This window comes from Lathamus discolor, chromosome 2, assembly GCF_037157495.1.
Source record: "Lathamus discolor isolate bLatDis1 chromosome 2, bLatDis1.hap1, whole genome shotgun sequence".
Lineage (NCBI taxonomy): Eukaryota > Metazoa > Chordata > Aves > Psittaciformes > Psittacidae > Lathamus > Lathamus discolor.
In genome coordinates, this window is record NC_088885.1 from 96,394,579 (window position 1) to 96,415,311 (window position 20,733).

Below are 20,733 nucleotides of genomic sequence, written 5' to 3' on the forward strand. Positions count from 1 at the left end.
GAGCCTGATAGATGAAGCTCACTGTCTCCAGGGGTTACCAGTGCATGTTATCTGATGGCTAGTAATAAGGAAAAATAGGACTGAAAAACAGAGTTGCGTAAATTTGTTTATCTGACTTGGGCAGTAATGTAGCCCAACAGTATAACCTGGTACACATATCTGCATTGAAACTTCCTAACAATTTCCTACAAGTTCCTGTCTAGAGGATAAAGTTTTTTCAGTTGCTATAAGCCACAACAATATGGCCCTTCCAGGGAGATTTTCTTGGTTTAATGGCTTCAGAAAAACAGCCTAATATAAGCAGTGTCTTCCTTGTATGGGTATTCCAAGCTTTTGAAAACGAGATAATTTGTATGCTAATAAGATTTCCATTATTGCAATGATTGCTTTCTTGTCCATTAATTATGTGCACTTTGATAGGTCAGCATTAGTACTGCGCATAAAATAGCTTTACAAATATTAAATAAATGGGTCATGTTATTAATATTTTTAAAGATTGTTGTTGCTACAAATTAAGAGATTCCTTTTCCATCTTAGAATGTGAAGATAAAATAAGATCTAATTTGAGAAGCAATTGTTTGTGTTAGCTGTTTTGCAATTATTAATTCCTTTTATGAGTGATAGAAAGAGAGTAGAATCTCCTTTTAAGTGCTGTATCCTCATTCTAGCTGGAATTCAACATTGTCATATCACTGCAACATAGTGCAAAACATCATAAATATTCATTGAATGCCAGTGGCGGAGAAGGAAATACTTTCTTCTTTTAACATCACTTTCATTTGAGTCAGATGAAATAAAAGACTTGTCATTAGTTATTTGGGACATTCAGTACACTATAGGAATACCATATACTTGGACAATTAGCATAGATGATTGATAACAAGTATTAAAAAAACAGAATTAAGGGATTTTTAAGGACAGCTGCGATTACAAGTTTTGTTGCTATTGTACAGAACAGTGCAGTTTGTCAAAATATTAAAAAGAAAATCAAGTCAGTGTGAGTGTGTTGACCAAGATAAGGAAAAGGGTACAACATTGGGGATAGCCAGAGAAAATAATGGAATCTGTCATTTGTCTTCCTTCAGGCTATTTAGATATTATTGCTGTCTTTCTTCATGTACTCCTCTCCCAGAATCCAGGTGTCTGATGCTGGAATGCTTTTATTATGGAGGTGTCAGTGTGAGTTTCAACTTGTAGCTTTGCATCTTTTGTAGGAAAATGAATGTATCTTTAAACAATGGCTTCTTTGTTTTCCAGTGAGGTCTTTTCAAGTATAATGCTTCCTAGACCTTGAAGGTCGTATCTCTCAAACAGGGCTGAAGAAAGCAGCCAATCTGATAAAATAGTAGTTTCTACACTGACATCGACCCAGGAGGCTTCTGAGTATGAGGCAACTTGCTCTTTCTCTGGGAACAGAAAAATGGGTAAAGCAAGGGCTGGGATGCTGGGCTGGACTTCCAAGATCTTACCTTAAAATCAGTTCAGCACACTCCACAGAACAGTTTCAGGACCTCCTTCAGCATGAGCTGAGGTGCCACCAGAAGTGGTCCCAGTGAGTTTGCACTGGTGTTGGCTTGCTTGGTTGCTCGAGCAACACTGCTGGGGCTCTAATAGCAGTTCAGCTTGGCTCAGCATGATTCAGGGGTGGGGGGCTGGGGCACTGCTGTTGAGATGGTAATCTGGGGAAAGACAACCTTATTTTGTATTCAAATGAGTGCAGTCCTTTTTGAATATGTTAGGGAAATTGATGTACATTTGTGTATATTATTCTCTAAAGAGTGCTGTTATGAGTTAATCAAAAATTTTCTGTTCTTTAGAGCAATATTCTGCCACCATCAGCCTTCTGTTACACACAGAGTTGTTTTTTTATTTTTATTTTTTTCAAAATTTACATATCTGAATATTTCAATATTGCAAAAATGTAGAAAATTGGGTTTATATTTTCAGAAGAAAATACTTAACATTTTATTTCAGGTAAATTATTTTTGAAATCTGAAAATTGATCTTAAGTCCTTTTTGCATGTGGGAAAATTCTGTGGGTTTTTTCCTGTTTTCCAGAATTTTTTGTACTTCTTTTGAAATACATTTTTTCGCTTGTATTGCAACTAAGTAACAGTAAGAAATATACAAATTTCAAAGTCTTTTAAGTATTAAATAACTGAATTGTGTTATTCTGCCAAATTATCAGAGAACAGCCTTAGTCGTTCGATAAGCAAGTGACAAGATAGAAACTTTACCAAAATGAGTGAATTAGTAATGCCCAAATACCATAATTTGAACTATTTGTTATTAAGACATACTAAAGCAGGCCCAAGTCTGGAAGTTCGGGGTCTTTGTTCTTTGGACTATACCCAATACAGTCAGCTCTACCTCATGGCAAGCCTGAGTGCATGGGAAATGTAGTAGAATATATCTGTCTGGGTTTCACATAGTCATTTGATGCAGGGTCACGAGAAATATTAGTTAAAAAGGCAGCTAGAATATAGCTGTAGGAGAGGTAACCCCAGGTGGGCTGCAAGGGCTAGGAGCGGGGGCTCTTCCAGCAGCTTCTCCAAGACACCAGTATCAGCTCTTAAATTTACATTAATGAATATGTTCATTTATTCCTCACACTATAAATAGAATAGAATTAGAATTAGGCTAGCCTAGACTAGAAGTATTATTATTCATGCAACTTCTTGATAACATGGATTTGAAAGATGCTCTTAAATTAGGCGACAATTAAGATATTGTGTAGGAAGGGCTCCAGTAAGAGACACTAGAGGAAATAAAAGTAAAAAATGCAAGCGTTTGAACTGAGGCAGTTGTCTGCTTTCGACATACCAGAGCCATTTGAAGAGAATGCAGACATCCAAAGTTCAGGCAGCAGCAGCCCAGGATGGTTCCTCCCCAGTCTCACCTTCAGGACCCTGGAGTTCAATCCCTACCTCCATTCTGGAACATGAAGTTCCCTATACACTTTGTGCACGAGAGGCATTTCAGACTGGGCAGGTAACAGTCTACCTCTTATATAATACCAATATTTGTGGCCTCCTGTGGCAGCTTGGAGAAAATCTAGTATACGGAAAGGAGAACTACTTGTTCTCTGCATAAATATTAACCAAAAAATATAGGGGGAAAGCTGTTTTGTCCAAATTGTCCTGTAAGTCTAAAAGTATCTGACTGAAAATAAGAGGAACCTGAAAGCTACAGGAAAACTTAAAATGATCAGAAGACTCAGGTTCAGAAGCAGTCTCCTTATCAGAACAATGGAAGTGAAAAAATCCCTGTGCTGAGTTTTATAATTTCAGCTGAGTTTTATAATTTCAGGAAAGGGCCTTGATATGAATACAGACTCTTGCAAATTCATTGATACGTAGTAATTCCCTTCCTTTTCCAAATTTACTGACTCTGATTCTGCCTGAGCTCCTCTTGAAGTCAGAACTGAGAGCAGTACCTTAAAGGTACATGGGGTTTTTGTGTGTGTGTGTGTGTTTTGGTTTGTTTTGGTTTTTTTATTTTGGTTCAGGAGCAGTTTAATCATGTCTGAGCTGAGAAATGGAATTCAATAGACCAAGCTTGGTGGCCCGGGAATCTGATCGTACTTCCAGACTCAAACTGATCATGCTTTCCTATATAAATTTACCAGTTCACTTCCCTGGGTGCATCTGAATTAGTCTGCATGACATGGGGTAGATACCATTTGGGTATAAAAAGAACCTGGGGGAGGGCAGAGTTAGAAAATTCTAGTCCTTAGCTATTTCACGTCATTAATTGGACTTTGCACACTGACTTAAATTAGAAGAAAAGCAAGAAGAAGACTCACTTTACTAATAACTTGCTTTTCTTCTTATTTCCGCAAAATGGCTACTGTGACTTCAGGGGTGACAATGTTTTTATGTCCATCATCATGTCTGTAGGAAAACTTGAAAAGTTACAAATAGTATCTTTTTCTATTAAGCAAATGTGCATTCTAGATATGTCTCAATTATTTTTAGTATGATATTTGTTTTAAATTAATATCAGGCAGCAAATGTGTTTAAAGCAACAAAATATTTCACAAGTGTTTTTGAAAGCATCCGTCACAGTGAGAAGATGTTTAAGTATCAGTAAACCTTAACTTCAGTGTTCTGAAAATGTAGGAAAACTGATCCCAAAGTAGCACCCTTACTCTTAAGCACTGCTTTATGGAGAATGAAGAGAGCTATACCTTTGAGAGCTCTGATATATGCCAGATGGAAAGCTGTTATGCTGTGTAGGATCTAACGATATATGATGCTGATCACTCACAACTTAGAAACCAAAAAGAGCCTTTTCCAACATCTTTGGATCTGTCTGTTTTCTGAAGATCATGGAGAGACTGCTGTCTTTCCTCAGTAAAACTACTTAGAAGGATATAAATAGACAATCTTTAAAGTGTCAAAACTATGCCAGTCATATCTCACTGATTCTCTGCAGGCTGTTGGTATGGGTTAGAATAGCCTGAGGGATTAAAATGGACAATGAAAAGGGTTGAATTTGATTTTTGAAGAATATGTTGGGTAGGCCTCCTTCCTGCCACTGCCAAGCCTGTTCAAACCTCGTGCCCAGCAATGATAGTGCTCTTCTCTGCAGCTTTTGGTCAGAATTTGATGCTGATGAAAGCATCACCTGGAGGCATGCAGCACTAAAGAAGTGGAAGAGGATGAAACATCTACTTCATTATCATCAAACATAGCTGTCTTCAAGAGTGCTTTGTGATGGAAAGCTATGTAGAGAAAACCTGAAATTTTAAAGAAAAGTAATTCTAAGAGTCCTAGGATTAGAAATAGTTTGCTTTGGCTTTTAAGCATTACAAAAATAACCATCTGAAATATCATAGTAATTCTAACGGTTCTCAAGTAAAGCCAAAACTACAACTGGGCCAAAATAAAGGGGTGTTAGGAGCTGTAAATTTAGACTAATGAAGATTATTGTTGTTCCATTATGAAATGGAAAACCAAACAATTTCAGTGACTGTCTACTGCGAATATATAGTAGAAAGTTTCGGTCCTGGACAGTTCCTGTGTACCTTGAACTGCCTTAATTAATTTGCCAAAGAAGGGTTTAAAATCCTCTAATCACTAGAAACATTTCATGAGTATTGAATAAGAGTTTGAGTGTAAGATTTTATATTGAATAAAGAAGAAAAATGAAGGTTTGTGTTCTAGGCATAGAGAGCTGTTCACTAAATACCCAGCCTTTTACAGCTGATTCCAAATACTTCTTCCTGATCTGCTTCAGCTCACACTTCTGCCTGCAGGGGAATATTCAGATGTGGAGCAGCCATATAACACGGGGAATGAGTCTCCTGTGATAGCCTTTTCTTTAGCCAGTAGCAAGAATCCTCCAAGACTGACAGGTATTTGTACTCTAAAAGAGATTTGTAAAACTATTAGGTTTTTTTTTTTAATTATTATTATTTTTCTCTCCCATTAAGGCAGTTTTGAATTAAACTTGCTCACTTAGGAAAATAATAGTCTGAAGATACTGTGCTCAGCACTTGCATGTGAACAATGCCAATATGCTATACTTTGGATGAAAAGACCTTCCTGATAACATAGGCTATCTGCTCATTAGAAATAACATAGTAAACAGAGTAATCTCCTGCAAACCACCAGTGTGAGATAGCCTGGGCAGGGTGAAGCGTGTGGATAGGAGGTAGTGGCTCTTGCAGTCTTTCAGGTCATCATCAGAACAAATGAAATACAGCCTGTGCGGTTGAGTTCTCTGCTGGGATTAATGTAGTTTACAGAAAATGGAAGAAATTACTTCAGTACATCATCTGAAATTGCACTGTTGAAGAGATAGCACTGCTGCTTAATGTGGTGTCCTTAAAAGTCTTTATGTCATCTCTTCTGATTCATTCTTACAAAAGCAGTGAAAAAAAAACTCGTGATGGTAAACTATAATGTGCTGTTATGCTGTTTCTACAGACACACAGAGATAGAAACTGAAATCATCAGGGGCTCAACCTCAAAAGAACACTTTTGAACATCACCTTAGCAGTTAGCTTTTACTTTTAAATAGACGTTGAAAAGGGCTTGAATTCCTAGTCCCAGTGCTTCAGACTGTTCCCTCTTCTCTTGCCACCCTGAAAGACAGGTTGTTTACATTGTTTTTACACACATCTGAAAGAGATTGAGGCAAGAGTAAAGGAATTATTTTGCTCATGCTTCAGAGGCCAAACATAGATCAAGAAAACGGATAGTTTTTAGTAGTCATGACTTGGTCATATTCATCATGGCACTTGAAAGTGTTGCAAACAATTCCAGTGCCTAACATTTTATTTCCAAAGTATTAAAGAAGTCAAGTATATATGTGTCATTTTAATTTCTTTCCTTTCATGCTTTTAAACCTAAAACCACTAACAATGACCATATTTTAGACAGCCAGCTAAGAGCTTAGATGGGTACTGGAAGACATGACTCACATAGCAGAAAAATTCTATCACTGTTTTAAAATGATATGGCAAGAAAGAATTGTAAAAAAGAGCATCAAACTGCTTTGCCCTGTGCTAACCATAAGCTGAATGTGTAAAAGCACATTAATGAGTGGCACCTGCAATGGCCAGCAAGTGCAGTACTGTTTGATGCATGATTTCCTTTTTTCTCCACCTTCACCTGCTTATGCATTTCTGGTACCTTGTTAGGAACATTAATCCCTTGGACTTGCTTCTGCGTGTAAAACAGAGTGCTCAGATGTTCACAAATCATACTTTTGCTTACTGTGCTGAAAAAAATGCTATCATTGTGCTGTCTCATTTTAGCATGGCTGTGTAAAATTGTGTACATGCATCTAAATGCTAATTTAATGGAACAGCTGAGTCTGGGCTTATGTCATTGTGCTGGCAACAGCACGCTTTCATGCAAAGACAACTGATGACAGAGGACAGTGCTGAGATGAAGGGAAAAAATTTCATCCAAAGAAATTCTGTCAATTCCCCATCTGATTCCAGCACTTCCCTGAAAAAGAAATTAAAAAAAAAAAAAAAAGAGATGAAGTTCTGTCAAAACTATGGCAAAGTTCAGATAGCAAAAATATGAGTTAGAAATAGAGGCACCCTTCTACACTGTAAGAGCGTCTGTGTTTCAGTTACAGGTAGCCCTCCTCAGGAAAAAAGTAAAAAAATTGAAAAAGGGACTTAGAGAGTGGAGATAAGGAAAAAAAAAAGAATGCCCTCTTCTTATGAGGAAAAGACTGAATGGACTGCAGCTCTTTATTTAGGAGAGAGTTAAGTGGCAGCATAATGAAATCATGGTGGTAGTTCTTACAGTACTTTCAGTACTTACAGTATTTTCACATAACCCTAGATTCAGGATGTGTGTAAATGATAGGCAGATATGTTGTTATACTTGAGCATCTTTTCCCAGAATTTGAAACTTAAGTTGCATTTTCTTCCAGCCCAGCTGTGGCATACAAGTCTGTCATTCGTATCACGTTGTTAGGAGATGCACGATGCAGCCATTTCTTTGAGGAATCTTGATTTTGGGAATGTTTGTAATCCAAGTTAGTTCATAGTAATGGAGTCAGGGAAATATTTATTTCCTTTTTTCTTTTTTTTTCTTTTTTTTTTTTTTGATTTCTATAAACTGTATTACTTGTTCTGTAGGCCTTTAGGGAGATGTGTGCCAAAAAGCACAACTGGCCAATGCCACAGACTACTTGTATCAGCTGTTATTAACAGAGATCTTCTCATGGCAGATATGAGGCACCATCTTTTGTATTAAAATTGCTGGATATTTTTTTCCCATCACTTTTGTGTGTATCTCTTGTTTTTTATTTCCAAGTGGCCTCTGATGTGAACCTGTACATCTGCTTATCCTGTACTTCGCTCATATTAAAGCAGTTTCTGTAACCTATTTAAAAAATTATTAATGTTTCCTGAACTCTCAGATAAAGCTGATTTTCCACTTACTTTTCTGTCTACCAGGAGTTCACAGAAGCTACATAAGAATAGATCATGTCCCATGAGTTCAGTAGACCAGTTCACCTCCCAGATTTTTGTTTCTAAACAAAACAAATAAATAAGTAATCCCCACTCAATGGAAATGTCAGAAGTTCACTACCTACCGTGCAAATGAACTACTTGAAAAACATCACTGATTTTCCTGGTTTAGACTGATGTCCTAATAGTTTTGATGAGTGCCTCCTAGTTCCAGTATTATGGGATTTGATGGAACACCACTTCTTCATTCATCTTTTCCATCACTGTCATTATTACCAGATTTTTAGATTTTTTGATTCTTTGATTTTTTTTCCTGGGCACTTATGTTCCATCATTTTATCTTCCTTCTTCTCAACTTTCTTTGTTCAAAACCCATGTTTTGCTTAGAAGTAAGAGTGTCCATTTTTTCATGCAGTTTTATGCCTGCTGTGTTATAGCTAGTATCTTTTTAGATGGGAATTATCATATTGGTTCATTTGGATAATGTTAGCAAATACCAGATTTTTAGCTGTGCTTCACACTCGGTCTTCAAGTTGCTCTAATGCTGCTGCTTTCCAGACACCAGTGTTCAGTTACCTAAATCTTTTAGAAAATGTAGCAAGAGAGAAAATAGGCAGGGAGAAGAAATCTTTTTAAATCATAAAATATTTCAAATTTAAATCTTTGATATTGAAAATTTTGACAGAAAAACCTTTTCTGAAAATAATCGCAAAGCTTGAAAAGCAGCAGTCACTGAGTCTGCTTAGATCAAATGTTCTAGAAACATTTTATCCACAGAGCTCTAAGGATATAAAATCATGGATTCAGGAGCATTCTTGATTTTATGAGGCATTTTAATTTCCCTCACCCTCTACCTTCTGCTCTCCTGCCACTGTTCCAAAGGTGACAATTACCTCTTTATCCCACAGGGGGTGACAACTTTACTGCTGTCACCCTAGCATCTTCTCTTGCACTGTGCTTATATCTCCTGTGCTTAGTTCTTTGTCTCTGGGTAACTGAGTGATGTAACTAGGTTGAAAACGGAAGAGTTGTACACAAGCTGCCCTCAGCTTGGTGTTTAGAAGTTTTAAAAGAAGCTAGGTTTTTTTTTTTTAGAGGTTAGACTTACACACCTAAAAGCTTGTTGCTTTACTCTCAACTATGTAATTGATAGACTAAACAATATTCCCTTTCTCTATAAAAACTGCTTACACTTGATATTTGAAGCATGGAAGAGGTTATGAATTACAGTGTGTATCTCTTCACCACCTTGAAGCTGCAGAGACAAGACCCACAGAATGTCAGCTTGCTATTTTGTGCCTGTCAGGAAATGCATGTCTGTAGCTAAGGAGTCCTGTGTGAGTCAATACAGGTGTAACACCAGTATCAGCCTGTGTGGATTGCACGATAACACAGAAACACTTCTGAAAGGAGCTGGGACTAACAGAGGATGTCTCCCTCCCTCCCTCCTAGTTCTTTCTGCTAGCACCTGCATCCTTCCAGGGCTCCTTTGTGCTGGCTCTCATTCTGGCACTGGAAAGCAGTTCAGAAACATCTCTTCCACTTGCCTAAAACAATGCAAAATAAGACACGAATACATTTTGCTGGTTTAATAGGCCACTACAGCTCACATAGGGGCCTTATGAATGCCGAGCTACCATCACTCAGTGTAGGACTGTACAGCTAGGAGCAACGTGGGAGGGCAATACCTGCTCTTTGAGTGTTAGCAAGCTCTTAGTTTTGCTGCCCTGTGATGTGTCAGCCTCCTTGACTCCTACTTTTACTGGACTTAGTCCAATAAGGACACTACAGGATCACAAGTCATTTCAGCAGATGTCATAGAAATTAAAGGGACATTTCTCATTGTATTCTCATTATTCTTTGAGAACAATGCATTGTGTTTTAAATTAAAAATATAGATTCAGTTGCCTTAGTTATCCCACTGCTTTTCAGGCATTTCTGCATTTTTTAAGTGGTTTCCTTATATTAAATATCTAACTCAAGAACCCCAAAAATGAACAACTTAATTTATGTTGGAAAAAATACTGACAGTCACTTTTGGAACTAGTTTGACCACATAGGCTCAGGCATTTCAGAGAAAGCCACTGGGAGTAAACACTATTATATGGGAAGATGGCTTGTCTATAGGAAAGAGTAGCCCAAATTCCTGGACAGTGATGTGGAGTTGAGACAGAATCCCTGAAAATGATCAGGAGACATGAGTCCAGTGGCATGCAACTGTTTTGCATCCAGCTGTGATGTGTGTGTCAATATATCCATGATCTCCTCTCTGATGAAGGCATATACAGGCATCTGAGCCGAGCTCCAAATGAAGCCGACTCATTGGCTGGAGCAGCTGGAATATATCTACATTGCTCCGACCATTTATTATAGGTGTTGGCAACTGACTGGGTGTGTTGGGATGGAATGATGCCCCCCTCCCCCAACACATCTAGTTTAAAGCCTCCTTGACCAGTCTGGCAAGCCCCCTACCAAAACTGTTCTTTATCATTGGACCAGCTCCACCAGCCCCCAGTAGACCTGGCCTACAAACTTCGGTACCGTGTTCAAGACACCCAAACCCCTGACTATGACACCATTCTTTTAACCATTTATTGACCTGGCCCAGTTAGAATTAAACTTGGCGAGGGATGTTAAGGATAACAGGAAAGGATTCTATGGGTACGTAGCAAATAAAAAACAGACTAGGGACAACATAGGCCCCCTGAAGAATCTTTCAGGAGAACTGGCTACACAGGATTTGGAGAAGGCTGAGGTTCTGAATGACTTCTTTGCCTCGGTCTTCACTGTCAAAGGCTCTGACCGCACCACCCAAGTCTTAGAAGGTAGACACAGGGACTGTGAGAACGAAAACCTTGGGCCCACTGTAGGAGAGGATCTGGTTCAAGACCATCTTAAAAATCTGAACGCGCACAAGTCCGTGGGACCTGATGGAATCCATCCGCGGGTCCTGAAGGAGCTGGCGAATGAAGTTGCTAAGCCACTGGCCATCGTATTTGAAAAATCATGGCAGTCAGGTGAAGTTCCCGACAACTGGAAAAAGGGAAATATAACCCCCATTTTCAAGAAGGGGAAAATGGAAGACCCGGGGAATTACAGACCAGTCAGTCTCACCTCTGTGCCTGGCAAAATCTTGGAGCAGATTCTCCTGGAGAGCATGCTAAGGCACATGAAAAACAGCAAGGTGCTTGGTGGCAGCCAGCATGGCTTCACTAAGGGGAAATCCTGCCTGACCAATTTGGTGGCCTTCTATGATGGGGCTACAGAACTGATGGACAAGGGTAGAGCAGTTGATGTCATCTACCTGGACTTGTGCAAAGCATTTGACACTGCCACATGACATCCTTCTCTCTAAATTGGAGAGACATCAATTTGATGGATGGACAACTCAGTGGATAAAGAACTGGCTGGATGGCCGCATGCAAAGAGTTGTGATCAATGGCTCAATGTCCAGCTGGAAGACCAGTAACGAGTGGTGTCCTTCAGGGATCGGTATTGAGACCGGCCTTGTTCAACATCTTCATTGCTGCCATGGACAGTGGGATTGAGTGTGCCCTCAGCAAGTCTGCTGATAACACCAAGCTGTGTGGTTCAGTTGGAACAGTGGAGGGAAGGGATGCCATCCAGAGGGACCTCGACATGCTTGTGAGGTGGGCTGATGCCAACCCTATGAAGTTCAACCACGACAAGTGCAATGTCCTACACCTGGGTCGGAGCAATCCCAGGCACAGCTACAGGTTGGGCAGAGAAGAAATTCAGAGCAGCCCTGCAGAGAAGGACTTGGGGGTGTTGGTCAGTGAGAAAATGAACATGAGCCGGCTTCAGTGTGCACTTGCAGCCCAGAAAGCCAACCGTATCCTGGGCTGCATCAAAAGGAGCGTGACCGCCAGGTCGAAAGAGGTGATCCTGCCCCTCTACTCTGCTCTCGTGAGACCTCACCTGGAGTATTGTTTGCAGTTCTGGTGTCCTCAACATAAAAAGGACATGGAACTGTTGGAACAAGTCCAGAGGAGGGCCACGAGGATGATCAGGGGACTGGAGCACCCCCCGTATGAAGACAGGCTGAGAAAGTTGGAGCTGTTCAGTCTGGAGAAGAGAAGGCTGCGTTGGGATCTCATAGCAGCCTCCCAGTATGTGAAGGGGGCCTACAAGGGTGCTGGGAAGGGACTCTTCATTAGGGACTGTGGTGACAGGACAAGGGGTAATGGGTTAAAACTTAAACAGGGGAAGTTCAGGTTAGCTATAAGGAAGAAGTTCTTTACTGTGAGGGTGGCGAGGCACTGGAATGGGTTGCCCAGGGAAGTTGTGAATGCTCCATCCCTGGCGGTGTTCAAGGCCGGGTTGGACAAAGCCTTGGGTGACATGGTTTAGTGTGAGGTGTCCCTGCCCATGGCAGGGAGGTTGGAACTTGATGATCTTAAGGTCCTTTCCAACCCTAACTATCCTATGATTCCATTCTATTTGTGTTCTTAATTTAGCTTGAATATATAATATGACATTTGAAATCAACAATAATATACCAAGTGTAAGCTGAGTATATAATACACATCTGAATTAATAAAAAATTGTTTGGTGCCATGTGGGTGAAGACTGTTGGACAAGGTAGCCAGCATGGTCTAAAGCTGACCTTTGTTCTAGATATAGTACTGAAAATCACTGAAATAAATGCTATTTATGTATTTATCGATTTACTGTATTTGAGACACTTTGCAGAAGAAAATAAACAGTAAGAGAAATGATGGTCAAAGGTCAGACCTGGCCCTGACTGAGAGAGCAGTTAAGAATCTTCTCAACTCCGGCTGTATTGACTGATGAAGGAGGCTGACGACATGAATGAAAATTCTGTCGTCTGTGGATTTTAGTGGATGAAGAATGAAAGATTTCTAAATTTGGCATGAGCCTATGTCCAGAGCTGAATAATGATACTGTCAGTGACAATGCAAAAAAAATTCTAATAAATGCTAGTGCTTCATAGCTCAAAAAAAGCTTAATGACATATTCATAATATAGCAAAGATACTTTTCATCCACAGTAAAAAATTAAATATGATAAGAGCTGCTTCCAAGTGTACACGAATGACTAGCTGCTGTAAAGACATGGAAAGTCCTATGTGTCTAAAATAAACCTAACGTTGGCTAATATTTTGTTAGTGCAAATGGATGATTGTTGTGGACTTCTTATTCTGACGATAGATGAAGGACTGGTGGCTTAAGGAGCATCAGCTCAAGGAAAAAGGTGAAAATTGTGCATCCAGAGAAGTTAGAGACTGTCTTTTTAGAAATGAAATGAAATGCAGTTATGCTGTACAACAAAGTGCCTGTGAGTAGGATAAAAATCAGCGTTAGGCTTGTAAAACAGAGTACCTAGAAGAAAATGGTATGCATAAAAAACAGGGAGATGATGTCCTTGCAGGTGGTGATTGTGAGACCAACACCATTGAAATGTTTGCTCAAGTTCTGGTTTTAATCGTTTCTAAAGGACATTAAAGCACTGCAGCTTTTAAGGAAGAAAAAAAAGAAGCCAGTTACATGAAAAGCAGCTGGACTCAGAGAATGTCTCTAAAAAAAAAAAAAAAAACAAACCCCAAAACAAACCCAAACAAAAACCTAGAGATCCCACAACATAAGCTTCTGTATTTCTATTGGCTAAGCCAGCTAAGTTGTGTAAGGCTGCATTATGACTTATGCAGGTGCAGTGGATCCCAAATGTAGGTTATTGGGATGCTCTGTGCAGCAGTCACCGTACAAACCATCAGCATCATCTGTGGGTACCACACTGTGCCAAACTGAACTCATTCTCCTTCTTTTCCCCACTCTGTTCACATTGCTGTCTATTGGACTCTAAACTACATGTGATTTCCTTTCCATCAACTTTTCAAGGGTAATTGCTGGTGTGAAATTGCTTGTCCACAGCTCAAGGTTGGGCAGATCAGTTATAGAATTAGTATTTACTCTAGCATCACTTTTGCAAATGGTGAAGAAAGAAAAAAAAAAAACAAACCCCAAAACCCTGTACGTGGTAGATTGTAGAAAATAAAATAGACACTGAGATACTGATGTGGTTTCCATTGGTCTCCATTGGGATGTAATGTGTGTAATGAAGAGGAAAGCTTTGTTGATTTTAATCTATAGTAAAATATATGGTTTTATCATGTGCAAGTAATTCACTTGTATAGTTGATTTAAATGCTTGTTAAGGGCAGAGATGATATTTTACATCATCTGTTGAAGTAAAATAATTACTTGACTGAGAAATATTGTTGAATCTGATAATTAAGTTCTGAAGAAGTTAATATCTACATTTCTTCTATTGTTTTCTTTAAAAACTTACTTATCCATACAATCACTGATCCTTTTGCTAGTAAGTATCTAAATAAGCCTGTGCAGTGCCACCAAAACAGGGTGGAAGGTAAAAGAGGATTTTGTTTGTTATATTCATGTGGATTTTGTAAGATCTAGATTTTATAGTGGGTCATACCATAAGCTGCCGCCTGTGCCAGAGTATGTGATGAGATAAAGGGCGTAATAGTACTAAGACTGGCTTTTGTAACCTCAGAGCTTAAATTGTGTAATATCTATTATTCAAACATCTGTTACTTTAAAAAAAAGAAAAAGCACTGTTAGTAATTTATGAATCTCAAGGCTAGAAGATATCTCTCTAGCTAAATCTTATAGTATATTACCTCAGTGGCAAAGAAATAACTTGCTGTGACCCATAGAAGATCATCAAATTATAACTCACTGCTCATGTCATAAATCAGCACATAATTTTTAGAAACAAGTTTCTGAAACACTAGTTGGCTTATTTCTTATTATCTTTGCTGTAAGTTTATTTTATTATATATTTAGAACACTTTTCCCTCCAAATTCAATTGTCTTATTTTTCAGAAAATAGTGGTGAAAGCATAGAACATGAATGACTCTCATTAATTTGTTTCCTATTCCTCTGTTAAGAAATGTAGGTATCACTGTTTATACAATTTCTCAGTATTCATGAGGAGCGCTCCATTCTGCCACATTGGCAGACCCAAATACTACAGCAGCGACACTATGTCCATGGCTTCCTGAAGCCCCTGTAAAAATCTAGGGATGTTTCTTCACCCAGCACACAGGAATTTTAGAGTCATGAGAGGTTCAAGGTGCTTGAGATGCTGTGGCTACTTGTCACGTGTGATTGTAAAGCAGCATGTTTCGGAAGAGCAAAGAACCAATGGTAACTGCAGCTGCAGTTGCATTTTGATGCCTGGGTAATAAATACTTACTGTCACCATCATGGATTGCACTAGAGATTCCTGCTCTGAGGCTCCTTGCTGACACATTTTTTGTTCATTTTACTTTTGAAAACCACAAAAAATGTAGTTTTGTCCATTGGATAGAACATGGAATAAATAGCCAGTTTCAATTTCTCACAATTGTTATTTTGTTTCCTGTTAGGACCTGCATGTGTAAAATATAGACTCTGCAGTTTGTGAACAATGCCCAAGACACTGTCAGACCTCATAAAATAGCATTTAGAAATTGCTATGCCTGTAACCCAGTTATTTTTTTAACATTTTCCGGCAACCTTTAATGAAAGTATAACACTATGATTGAATAATTTGCAGATAGCAAGGAAATTTTCATATTAGTTGTTCCATAACTCTTTCATCACCATCATTTCTTCATTTATTTACTGCTTAGATCAGTACAAGCTACAAATCTTCGAGCAAAGGGAAGTGGATAAAAACAAATATATGTAAATCTAGACTCTCTTTGTTTATATTTTTGAATTCAAATTTTTACATTTATTTAAAGCATTCAGACCTGATTTATATTTTCTTTGTAGTTTCAGAACATGTCAGTAAGGTCGTATGTATTTCTCTCATGTCAGTGGACTATGCATATGGTATACATCTGTACTACTGAATGATGAAATTGTGAGTGATTTTGCAAGAAGCAATGATAATACTCCAGACCAGTTGCACTTGGATCTAGAAAGTTTTGTGGGCTGGTATCTTATACTACCAGTAACAGGTGCCAGTTATAGATGAATATTATCATAGGTGATAGCAGTGTTGCTTGCTGTACATTTATCTATGAATAGAACTCTAGTAGACTACAACGTACAGTCCTATTATCTTGTAACAAAAAATTAAGAAGAGGCAGAACTAAATTAAAAGGCAGTAAATTCAAAATCAAATGAAAATATGATTTTTCCACAAAATGAAAAATGTAGCTACAGAATTCTCCAACACAGGTCACAGAACCAAGAATTTAGCAAAGTTGACTGGATTTGCCACAGGTATATGTCTGCAATGACACTTGCATAGCATCTTCACTAGTCTTTTCTTTAATATTTTCTACTATTTCATTTTTATTTAAACCAAGTAGCTAAATGCATTATAATTGTGTTGAAACAAATTAAGGGATATTAAAAACTATTTCTCCAGGCTAAAGGAGATCTGGATGAAGGATGTTAAGGTTCACACATAAAATTTCCTGCTAAGGTTTTGCTTTTTCTCCTGGAGCTATGTTATCAGCCAACAAATGAGATTTAGCTCAGCTGGATTTCAGCAGGAGGAGCTCCTGTGTCCTTCTGCAGTTATGTCCAGAATCTCTCCCATTACCAGTGTTCCTTTCCCTTGCTATCTTTTTCTCACAGATTGGGGATTTTGGCTTTTAAGGCTTAGCACAAGGTTGGTTAAACTTTTTGACGGGTGTCTTCTATTTATCAGAGGGAAATAGTGTTTTTTGCCTTGCAGGAAATCTGGGGTGAGTGTGTTGTACTACACATATATTGTAGGGTTCCTTCGGAGAGGTAACTTCAGTAATGGTCACCTTCAGTACATCCTCTTAGTGACCAGAAGGGATTGTCCAAAAAGGGGCTGGCTTGCATAGAGAAATGTATTGTAGCATTACATTTTTATTGTTTTCTCTTATACTTATGTCTGCTAAAAGAAAGATTAATGGAGATGATAAGAATAAAGCAAACTGGGGATGCAGTAACACAGCAATCTATATCGACAGCACTCAACACTCCACTACAGGTTCAAAATATTAAATATCCTTCGTAGCATAAAAGAGTAAAAACCTTTTCTTTCATACTCAATTATGAAATAGCTGAAGTAAGGAAGAAATTTAGCAAGATCTTTTCTTAATTTAAATAGAAAAGAGGGGATGGAAGATGGGAGTAATGTGCTAGAGATATGTGAGGAGGTTTCAGCACTACATGACCTTTATTTTGAAGGAGTGACAGTGTGCAGAAAACAAAGGGTAGCTTACATTTAAAAAGTCATCGCATGTAAAGAGAATAGTAGGTCGTGTGTGTTGGTGTAGTACAAAACCAAACCACAGGAGCTACTGGTATCCGTAATCAAGTAAGGTAAGTATGTAAGAAACAATAAAAGTAGGTTATAGAGCCATTTGAAAAAAACATATGATGAATGAAATGGAGAATGGTTTTCTTGTGTGGTCTTGATAGCTTTTATATAGCCTTGATAAAAACAGTCACAGAGTAAAAATCGTTTGCATATCTCTCATCATCTGAGATTCAGTATGTTTCTGGCTTTATGGTACCTACATTTCCATCCATGAAAAGAGAGTGGTAACACTGGTCAGCTTTCTAAAGCCATTTGAAGTCTGTGGAAGAAAGCTTTCAGGAAGTGTTATTGAGTCTGCTATCTTCAAACTTTAAACCTTGCTTGGAAAATTTTAATAGTGAATGGAAAATAATCACAGTGCTAATTAAACTGTATTATGAGAGATTTATAAAACTTTTAAGTTATTTGTTTATTTTATTTAGGGTCAAGTTGTTTTCAGAAATGGAGAGAGGATGGGAACCATCAAATTTACGCAATTCCAAGGTAGGTTGCAAACAGTTTAATTTTCATTATTATGACTATTTATTATGTGTGCAGTTTCAAACTTGTATGTCAGTTGCATTTGTTTCAAGGTGTTTCAAATACGTGCAATTATTTTGAAAAGGAAGTGCTTGGAAGATGCAGCAAGGTACCTAGATATATTTGTTACCTGTTTCAAATACTGTGTTTTGAACCTTGAGTGCTCTGAGTTATACCCAGATACTTCCAAGAATTTTTCTAGAAGAAAATCTATACATTTATAGGAACTACTGATCTGTATCAGCCAATAGCTGTTGCAAAAACTCTATTGGTCAGCTAAGAACCCACTTCTTAATACCGTTGTTTTAGAAAACTGAATCTGAAGAGGAATTTAGAGAGGATTTTTGCTGTTAAGCTCTTCTGAGTTAGTGTTTGTGCTCTCTGAAGACCTGCTCTCAACATTCTACAACTGCTTGCTAAAAAATTGCTTCAGGAGTCAGTCCCTCAGTGTGCAGAGGACACAAGCTGCTGACCCCATCTCTTGGAGGCAACACACTCCACAGTGTGAACTGCCAAGCTTGCTGCATCCTCTCAGCCCAAGCTGCCCCTGCGGGAATGGTCTCAGCAGCAGACACCACAAATACAGCTGTAGGGATTTGTCAAGGGCTGTTTGCAGCTGGGATGAGGTGCTTGCTTGGGAGAGTTTTCTGCAAAAATAGTGATTCAGAAAAAACATATTATAGTTTTGTCTACAGTTCATAGAATGCAATTCATGGTTTTGTTCCGACGCTGAGGCTGAGATAAAACTGGAGATGATTGCATTTGGATGGTCTCATGAGAGTAGTAGTGAGAAAGGCGACAAACCTTTTCAGACAATGCATGAGAAAGAAGCTTGCACTCCCTTTGTCTTCAGGTCACTTCAGGTCACCAAAGGCTCATCCTTTACACAGAAATTGTGTACTGTATGTGCATTATTATTAATGAACAACAATGCACTTGAGGGGATCTTTTACCCATTCTAAATTACTGAAGCCATCTTCAGGATTGCTCTTGCCTTCACAACTATAACTGATGCTATTAACTCATGTTCCCTGAAGCATTTTTACCCACTAAAACTTTGCAGACATCATCTCATGATAATATAGTTTAGAAATTCTTGCTCAACAGTCATGATAAATATCAATTTCTTCCTCTTCTTCCTTGCCCTTTCCCCCTCCCCACTTGTTTTCATAGTAGCCGTGTTTACAGATACATGAAAGAATAATGAGAAAATATTATAAGGGGATTTTACAAGAGGTGTTTTTTCCTCAGAAGCCTGAAGGAGCTGTTGTGCATTATGCCTAAGGCAGCTATGTGTAGCCTTCTAGAGGTCCTGAATGAGGAGAAAGTTTGGCACCTTACCTCTGTGCATTAAGGGGGTGATGTGGGGAGGTGCAACCTGTGTCTTCTGAACTAATCTACAGGATAGCTGATTTTGTACAGATTTTTGTTTCCAACCATTCAGATTGAGTTTCTTTACATGCTTTCAGTTTCACATCAGTTGTTTTTTAACTCCAATGTTTTCCCATCAGTTGAAGCACTGTTTGGTCAATAAGAACATAGGAGACAGCTGCCCATTTCTTAATTCCTTGCAACTGCAAAATTTCAGAACTGATTCGGGTGCATTCACAAGTCTTTGATCATTAACCAAAGGTTTCCAACTAACCTATGGGAAAGAATAGCCCATGCATCCTATGGAGATATGCAGGAGAAAGGCTGGATTATCTCTCATGCAAGCAATAGTCTGTCAACGCATCTAAAGCCTGATCTTAAGTTTTGTTTGTATTTTTACCTATTTTTGAAATGAAAAAAAATGTACAAAAATGTATGAGAACCTGAAATAAGGAACAGTCTAACAGCATAGGTGAAAGTAATCACCTTTTTTTTAAACTGCAAATTCTGTTCTAAATATTAACAATTGTTTTCTCTGTTCTTTCATTGATACTTTTTTATACAGGGCTTTTATATTCAATACTTGTGGTACAATTGTAGAAATTATTAATTTGTTCAAAAGTGTTCTTTATTGGTTAGGAAGCTTTCTGAAACATTCTCATTAACTTTTAATAAATTTCGGACTACTGGGGATGTTCCTTATAATTGAAAGAAGTTAATTAAGTCCAGCACTTAAAATGGTAAATAGGCTTTTTTTTTTTGTAGTTAGAGCTGCTAGGTGCTATCAAGCTTGAGACAGAGACACACCTCACTCTTTACACTGTTTTTTAGAATACAGTACCAATTATGTTGATTTTGAGGTAAAAAAGACCATACTAAATGGTCTTTTTACATTACAAGATGTCTTGTAAATGCTTTTATGATATTATTTGTAAATGAGTACAGCATATATTCAAAGAAGCTTATTATCCCAACATAATAGGAATCATCAGTTTTAGTGTGCTATACCTTGAGAGTCATTTCTTCATGTACGGTGTTTTACAGTTTTGTTAACAGTTTGGATGAAAATGCACAGTTACCACAAATAACTCAATGCAGAAAAATAAATCAGGTAAATATACCAGAAGTGGATTTCTTGGCTAAAACCGCCCTTCCTCATTTGCCCGAGTAGAAAATCATCAGAGTAGACTCAGGAGCTTCATTTTCCATTCTTTGCTGGAAACTTTTGTGTTAATGAGACTATCTGCAAACATTTTAGCTATGGAAAAAGCATCCAGCCATGTCTGCCAGCAGCAAGGGAAGACCAGCCTGTGAGGGTTCAGAGGGTAACCGCAGTATGCCTGACACGCTGTGATGAATTTTTTAATAGCTGGTTTAGTTTTGAGTCTAGATGTCGTTTTCTTCAGACTCATGCCAGTCATGTCTCTTTTCCAGCTTCTATGCAGCTTGTTAGTTTTGCAAGTGGTCAAACAGATGGTGCCAGAGATAGCTGTGGCCGAAATACTTACTGGTTTATGGATCATGAATACCACCCAGGAATG

At 38.3% G+C, this 20,733-nt stretch overlaps 1 protein-coding gene across 1 annotated transcript in view; it reads left to right on the forward strand.

Moving 5' to 3' along the window:
• Positions 1 to 20,733, forward strand: part of GABBR2 (gamma-aminobutyric acid type B receptor subunit 2) — a 449,684-nt gene that overhangs the window by 239,555 nt on the left and 189,396 nt on the right. Inside the window, exon 8 of the mRNA XM_065669323.1 lies at positions 17,725 to 17,785. Within this exon, the coding sequence (XP_065525395.1) occupies positions 17,725 to 17,785 (61 nt within the window). The remainder of the gene's footprint in view (positions 1 to 17,724; positions 17,786 to 20,733) is intronic.